The sequence below is a fragment of the Eurypyga helias genome, unplaced genomic scaffold, assembly GCF_000690775.1.
Source record: "Eurypyga helias isolate BGI_N326 unplaced genomic scaffold, ASM69077v1 scaffold21366, whole genome shotgun sequence".
Lineage (NCBI taxonomy): Eukaryota > Metazoa > Chordata > Aves > Eurypygiformes > Eurypygidae > Eurypyga > Eurypyga helias.
In genome coordinates this window covers 1-7,709 of record NW_010254926.1, presented here as the reverse complement: position 1 = coordinate 7,709, position 7,709 = coordinate 1, and the positions used below count along the sequence as shown (strand labels likewise).

Genomic DNA, 7,709 nt, shown 5'->3' with positions numbered 1-7,709 from the left:
CGAGCGTTCCTCGGTGGTTTGAATAGCCCCGGCTTCCACCGAGCGAATTCCCGGTAAGTAAGATGTTCTACCGCCCGTAACGTGCGAGCGACCCATTAATCTGTTTATCGGCGTTCACCTCTCCACGTGCAAAACAAAACCGCCGAAAAGGCGCCTCTTTGCAGCATGTGCGAGTGCAGGAGCTCTGGAAAACTTCCCTGTTGCTGGTGTGGGGGCAGCGGGCAGACCCCGGTGCTAACCCTTCCCTCACCCACGTGTGAGCTGCCGTGGGAAGGGGAAAATTGCTCAGCGCCTGGATTTCTTCTGTGAGCGCGGCTGGCGTGACCTCCCGCATATCCTGAGCGGAAACCTGCGCTCCGAAGTGCCTTGACGCTACCGGAGCGTTCTTGCCGTGCTGGGGAGCCCTAATTAGCTGGCTTCATTGTAATTCTATTGAGGCTGCTTCAGTGACCCAAAACCAGCATATGCTATTCATAACAGAGCTGCAGTCGACATGAATGTTCTCTAACAATGCAAACGAAAGAGAAGCTGAACTTTGCAGTGTGAGTCTTTTAGGTGCAAAATCTGGCTATTAAGGAAGAGGTGTTGGCCCCGAGTCAGGCGGTGGCGTTGCCCACCCACAGCCTGGATTTCCGTGTGTCGGCTTAGATGACTGAAGCCGATAGCTCTTTCCTGAGGTTTCTGTTGGTCAGAAAGATTCGTTGGCCACAGGGACCGAGGAAAGCGTTTGCTGCTCAGCGAAACATCTGCTGCGACCATTTGATTTTTGCCCCAAGTGGGACATTTACTGCAGCACGGTGGTTCCAAAACACTGAATTGTGGGGCTGCTTCATCTTGGTGTGACTGAAAGTGAGAAGGATGTAATAAAGCTGGGAGTTTTTCATTTAATGTCTGTAGAATACAGCATCTTGAAAGTACAGTGCTGCGACATCCCACTTAAAATTGTCTGTAGTCTGAAACCAGTTTTTTTTTAATTAAAGCCTTTCAGGGGCATATAAATGAAAGCAAAGCTAATTAATGTAAACCAGAATCCTGCTGCTGTCTGGGGATGAAGGTCTTGTGCAGCGGATGACTTTTGCAGTGTCCTTAAAGGGTAGGAATTGTCAGGCTGCTTTCCAGGAATCACAGATGTGCTTCCAGTAGGTGCACTCTGCGGAGTGCATACGGAAGCACGAGGACAGGTTTGGAAACTTCTCGAGTTGCACCGAGCCAACAGTAAGATTTGACATTCAGCTCGTGAGCGCAGTGGGTTTGGAAACTTCTCGAGTTGCACCAAGCCAACAGTAAGGTTTGACATTCGGCTTGTGAGTGCAGCATGTGAGAAGCTGCTCCTGTGCCTGTGGTTGAGCCGGAGACCGGGGCATCTGCAGCAGAACTGTGGGCAGCCCCGGGGGTCAGACGGAGCGGTGAGGTCTCCTGGGTGGAGCTGAGCCTGCACGTGTTGCATCGCCGGGAAACTGTTGCTGTGAAGCTTCTAGAACCTCTTCTGCAGTGCTGTTGTGACAGTTGTGTCTGGATGCGAGGACTAGGAGAGACAGAATGCAGATGCGTGGTGGCCGTGTCTGCTCAGGAAGCCACCAAAACACGTGGGTGGCAGCGAATGGAGATGTGACAGAAGAAATCCTTGCCAGATGTGGAACACGGGTGCCTTGTTCCCTGGGCTCTGCACTGCTCTGAGTCTGCCATGGTTTATCACCACCCAGGATGTAGCGTCTTTAACTTTGCTGTTTTCGGAGAAATCCAAATCCCTTTAGGACGTGGGGACGACGCGTAGCGAAAGCACGTAACTCGGGATGACGTGTGGCGTAAGGCTGAGGTCCCCTGGGATTAGTTTGGTTGAGCAAGAAGGAGGCTCTGTGTGCAACAAGTGACTGTGCTTAGGAGTCCTGGCAGCGTTTCTCAGCGCCTGTAAGGAAGTGGAAAACTCGATGTGGGTGTAGGGGAGCCGTCTCCGAAGCGCCGGGAGCACGTGCGCGCTGTACCATCAGCTTCGAGCGTGCGGTCGTCTCCTAGGAATCTCCCTGTAGGCAGGCAACGCAAATGGGGCACTTTGGTTACCAGTTCCAGCGTATCCTGCGTTACTGGTTTGAATGGTAAGTCTTGACAAAAGCACTTAAGAGAAGGGCGGAGGGAAGGGTTCTTCCTCCCTTTGGGAGGATCAGAGATTTGAAATACAGATAAAAGGCTTGAAAGGCAGCTCCAGTGAAGCTTTAATTACAGTTGGGGCACGGTCAGGGTGGTAAGTGCTAAACCTCTGGGGAGGCAGCGGATGTTTAACGTTAAAAACACCAATTAAGTCCCAGTGAATTGTCTTTGGTTGCCTTCATCCCTCTGTAGCTCGGACGCACGCGCGTTTCCTTCAGCTGTAGGACACTTTAAGGTGTTCGGAAGTGCCGCAGAGAGGCTGTCAGTGCCTCAAAACCCCCCATCTTGGCCAGGATACTGAGGTCGTGGCCAAAGCAAAGCTACAAGTCTGAGGAATGCATGCGGCTCCCGGGGAAGGCCGGAGATATCTCCACCGCCGTTGAAAGCGTGAGCGACAGTCTTAACGCTATTCAGCGGGAGCCCCTGCATCATCGTGAGCAGGGACACTGGGATTTCTGTTCCGATAGCAGCACGTGAGTGACGGACCAAGTTCCACGCAGTGGGATTTCCGCCTTCCCGGCGGCAGGAGGAACGGTTGCTGCGCGGTGCCCAGACGCAGGGAGGCACGGGGGGAACATAGCGGGGCCTTTCTCATCCTCTTTTCCTCTGAGAGGCTTTCATTCCCTGTTAGAAAAGGAAACTTGTGTCCAGTGAGGAATTAAAGATGCCACAGTAAGAGAATTGTCTGCTCTTGCACTTGGAGTAAGGAGGTGCCTTAGCCTTTCCTATAAACACTGCTGAAAGGGAAAGTGTTGGGTTTCCCCCCAGTGGGACAGCATCTTGCTTGAATCTAAAGGTTGCATTCAGAAACCACTTGGGTTTTACACTCTCACAAGTTCAGCGCTCTGTTCCTGGCCTCCGATAGGTGTTTCCCGTGCTTACAGCAGCTGGAAGAGGCAGATGTGGGCGCTTCGGCCGCCTTTCCTTGAGCTCACACCAGCGTGTCTGCAGCTGGATCGCAGAGTACTTGTAGGGCTGATGGAGCTCGGGGCTGGCTGCTCCCAGTTTTGGCCAGGCCCGGGCTGGGTCCTTGATCCAGTTCATCACCTGGGTGGGGGAGCAGGGTAGCCACGAGCTGTGGGAGCAGGATTTCTTTGGGGGGTGGTGCAGCACTCAGTAGCTTCACTACTCAAAAATTGAATCGGTTGATGACGAGGTGAGTCAAAATCTGTTCTGAATGTTTAGCGACGGTCACCTTAATAAACGTCCTGAGGAGTTAATTACTCTGTCGGGTGGTTGTGCCGTAATACGGAGACCAAACGTTCGGCGCATGAAGTGAAAGCCGCTCTGTCGTGTACTGGTGGGAACGTGAGCTTTCTTTGTGTCCTCTGTGCTTTAGCTTCATGCAGTAAATACCAGGGTAAGTGACCGTTGAGCTCCGAGCGTCCTGCTTCATTCCGACTCGCAGGTAAGTCTTGGAGGTCTTCTCTGCAGGGGCGTTAGCTGTGGGATCCCAACTTTGCTCCCGCACCTCTGCGAGAACCCGAAGCGCGTGGTCTCCTGTGCCTTAGCAACGGCTGGCGCAGGGCCCTGCTTGCTTCCTCCTGGAATGCAGACTTGTGGGCTTGGCCTGAGTTGCCGGGACAATAACTGGAAGTGGGGGGGCGGCCGTGTGGTGTCGAGCTGGGGTCACTTTCAGCCCCTCGGGTATGGCAGCGCCTGAGCGCTGGCGGATGAGTTGGCGCTGTAGAACTGCAAACGCACGAGCGGTCAAGAGTCCTGCCACGTTTTGTGGGGCCCTGGACAGGCTGTGCCTTGTGGCGGTGGTTGTGGAAAGCCCTAGGGGTAACACAGAGCGTGGGAGTCAGTCGGGGTGCCTAGAAGGTTGTAGTGAGAGTCAGAAGAGCGATTCTTCAGCTCTCATAGCTGCTGACTTCAGCCAAGTCTTGCTCACAGCACGTAGGTTGAACAGTCCATTTTTAGTCCTGCTGATGTCCAAAAAAGTGGGGAGAAAAAGGCTAGTGAAGTCTGCCTGTGTAGCCGTTGGAGGTGGCTGAAATGTGCCGCCGTCTGTCGTACCTCATCCCGAACGGTCTGTCAGAGTCTTCGCTCCGAGGCCTCTCTCGGTCTGGGGAGTTGGAAGGCTTCCTCGGGGAGCAGCAGTACAAGCTCTTGGGGGTGTTGCGCTGAATGCCGCCTTATTCCTCACGGGGGTTTTCCAGCTTGGAGCATCTTTTGAAAGGTTATTAACGAAAAGCTTAACGATGCAGCTTTTAAGAAGAGGAAGCTGTGGATGAGAAGCAGCATGAAATGCTGGGTTTGCTGGCAGCGTGGAGGTTCTTGCGTATCGATGAAAGACTTGAACTCCTCTCACATGGTCTGTTCGCAGGCAGCCCGCTTCCGCGAAGTGGTACGACCGAAGGGACTACGTCTTTATCGAGTTCTGCGTCGAAGACAGTAAAGATGTTAATGTAAATTTTGAAAAGTCCAAACTTACGTTCAGGTGAGGAACTTGGGCCTTGGCAAAGCTGAAGGGTGCGGGGAGGGGGATACCCACAGGCTACGCTGATACTGGTTGGGTGACATTTTTTCTTAAAGTAGCATGTTCTGGTGATGAAGTGGAGCTTTTCTTTAAGATATTTCCTGCTAATCACAAGCTTTTTCTTTTTCTCTCTTGGCAGCTGTCTTGGAGGAAGCGATAACTTTAAACATTTAAACGAAATTGACCTTTTTAATAATATTGATCCAAACGTAAGTACCCTCTTGGCTCTCTTCTTACCCGTTTTAGTGCAGAATCCTGAAAAACACCGTCTGTTCTCCAGGCTGCTCCCGGTGTTGTGAGCAAACTGATCCTTAGACCCCTAGAGCATGCTTAAACTGGGATGCATGGAAGCACCTCTGGATGGTCTTTTTCAGGACAAAGAACAAGTTGATGGTTTAAGACAAAAGGGTCTAATGTAAGTTCGTTTCTGGTGAAGTTCGTGGTGACTGTAGTGATGGATATTTGCTCTTTTTCAGGAATCAAAGCATAAAAGAACAGACAGATCTATCTTGTGTTGTTTACGAAAAGGAGAATCTGGTCAGGCATGGCCAAGGTTAACAAAAGAGCGGGCAAAGGTGGGTGTGGGCTCCTTGGTGCCATGGTAGTAGGGCTTCTTGCCTCCTTTGTAATCTTGTTTAATATTTGAATCATAGAATGGTTTGGGTTGGAAGGGACCTTAAAGACCACCTAGTTCCAACCCCCCGCGATGGGCAGGGACACCTTCCATAGCCCAGGTTGCTATTTTGGGTCATGTTTAGATGATGTAGCAGTTAATGGGTCACTTACTTGCTTCTGATCAGAACCTTGTTAAGCTGTTGATGGTAGAAAAGGAAGGTGGTTCCTTGCTTGTCCTTAAATAACGTCTTGTGCTGATCCGCAGCTCAACTGGCTCAGCGTGGACTTCAACAACTGGAAAGACTGGGAAGACGATTCAGACGAAGACATGTCCAATTTTGATCGCTTTTCTGAGGTATGGCAAGATGAGTACCTGGGGGCTTGGGTTTCCCCCTGGGCCGTGTGTGGGCAAGCAGGGACTGATAGCTGTTCAGAGAGGCTTTTCCTTGGTGTTCCTCCTCCCAGTGCTGTCCCGGCCGCCGGTCTCTGCACCGGCTGCGCTGGTTTGCCCAGGCACAGCCGTTGCCGGTGGTGGAATGACCAGTCTGGGTTTGCTGTCCGATAGGAAACGACCGGCACGTCCCGTTGTAGGTGCCGGCGCTAACTCGGTGCGCTGGCTGGTTGACGAGGCAATTAATTTAAATGTTTTTGCATGCTTGCCTTGTAATTCTGCATGGGTGCAGCTGATTGGTCAAAACATCTGGTGGTTATCGGTTACAGCAGTTTTAAGCTATTTTTAGGGTTTTTACAGTGCTCCCCTAGTTCCTGTAGAGAACGTGGGTGGCTTTGGCCTGTAACGTGGCTATTATCTCCCCGGGACAGATGATGAACAACATGGGTGGAGATGACGACGTAGACTTGCCAGAAGTAGACGGGGCAGACGATGTAAGTACTGGGTTCAGAGTAAATACGCACGGGGCCGGAGCAGCGCACGGTTCACGGCCGCTTGCCGAGGTCATGCTTGCGTTCCCTCTTCAGCGCTGTTCAACGGCGCCAAACCTTGGCTGTTGGCATGTTGTCACCCGGCAAAGGCACGTTCTCCCCCGAGCAGTGGGGGCTGAGGGGCGGTGGGGTCGATGCTTGCAGTGCCCGGGCAGCTTGGCGTCGCCTGCCTCCGCAGGGTTGTCGTGGCTCTGGCGGGTGAGGCCAAGCTAAGCATGTCCCGTGGAAGCAGGAGTTTCGCTGAGTGTGCTTGCCGCGAGACTTCTTGCTGGGTTAGTGGTGGGAGAGGGAAAGGTGCCTTGGAGCGCAGGCTGCTCCAGTTACTGTTTCTTGTTCTTCCCAGGACTCACCAGACAGCGATGATGAAAGTAAGTTGGTGTTCCCGTTTCCCCCCCTGTGCCGCACAGAGCGCGAGCGCTTGCTGGACGCTCTTGGTCGAGCGAGAGCCTCGAGCGGAGCCAGCAGATGTTCCATCCTGTCCATCTGCTAAATCCTGGCTGCGAGCTAATGCTGGTGCCCTGCCCGCGCCGTGCCAGACGCTGTAATCTAGTGAGAAGCCACGCAAGCGTGAAATACCAGTTTGACCTTCCCAGCCGGCTGTAGTGCTGGGTGGCTTTAAGAGCAGCAGGCCCGTGCGCGGGGCAGCAGTGTCAGTGGTGCTGCCTCGCTCTGATAACTTCACGGAGGCTGCGCCCCGATCTTGCTTGGGGAGAGGAAGAGGTCAGAGGCCTTAAACCGCCCTGGGCCGAGGGCCAGATCTTGCTTGCGTCCCTTGTGATGCGGCGGGGTAGCTTTGGCTTTGTTTGGGGTTGGTTTTTAAACACCCACCCGCTAATGCTGTTCTTTTTTCCTCTCTCTAGAAATGCCAGATCTGGAGTAAGGAAAACTGTCGTCTTCAGGGTTTGGGGAAAGAACTTCATCACAACATTTCATAATTGAGATAAGAATTCCTGAGTTGATAGCCCTAAGGGGAGATCCTGCATCCTTTAACCCATTTTCAGTCCATTTTCAGTGGCTTCACTGGTGGTAGGTGTGTACCGTTGGCACGGGGCGGTCTTCAGCCACGAGAGGCAATAACGTTCTGCATGAACCGCGTTTTTCCAGACTTCCAACCCAACCCCACCCCACTGAGGTGTAGGCAGTCGAGACAGAACAGTCGCAATAAAGTTCACAGAGCCTCTTTGCCTCCTAGCAGATGTACTTAAAATGGGACAACCCTCAGTTTATGCCCAGTTGGTAAACGAGCATTTATTTTCCCTCCCTTCCCCTCTGCGACCTGAAATTGTACGTTCGTATCGGGAACAAAACGGGCTGAAACAGGGACGTTATTGGCTTGTGAGATTTGGCAGGCGCTGTGCAGTTTCTGTGGTGTCTCCAGGTCTGTTCCACTAAAGTTTGGATTGAAAAGGCAACAAAATTCTCCTCGTTTTGGTTCAATTCCCGTCTCGGGAGCCCGCGGCGGGTGGCTGGAGCCTCTCCCCTGGTACCTTGACCCTACAGCTTCGCATCTGGGGGGTGGGGGTGG

General features: G+C 52.8%; 1 protein-coding gene across 1 annotated transcript; it reads left to right on the top strand.

The window, feature by feature from the left end:
• The first annotated feature begins 3,293 nt into the window (after window positions 1–3,293).
• PTGES3 (prostaglandin E synthase 3 (cytosolic)) lies at window positions 3,294–7,364 on the top strand. The gene is made up of 8 exons (XM_010153174.1): window positions 3,294–3,301; window positions 4,466–4,588; window positions 4,767–4,836; window positions 5,104–5,202; window positions 5,508–5,597; window positions 6,065–6,127; window positions 6,528–6,552; window positions 7,045–7,364. The coding sequence occupies exons 1-8, from the start codon at window positions 3,294–3,296 to the stop codon at window positions 7,062–7,064; spliced, it is 498 nt and encodes a 165-aa protein (XP_010151476.1). The 3' UTR covers window positions 7,065–7,364.
• Window positions 7,365–7,709: the final 345 nt, after the last annotated feature.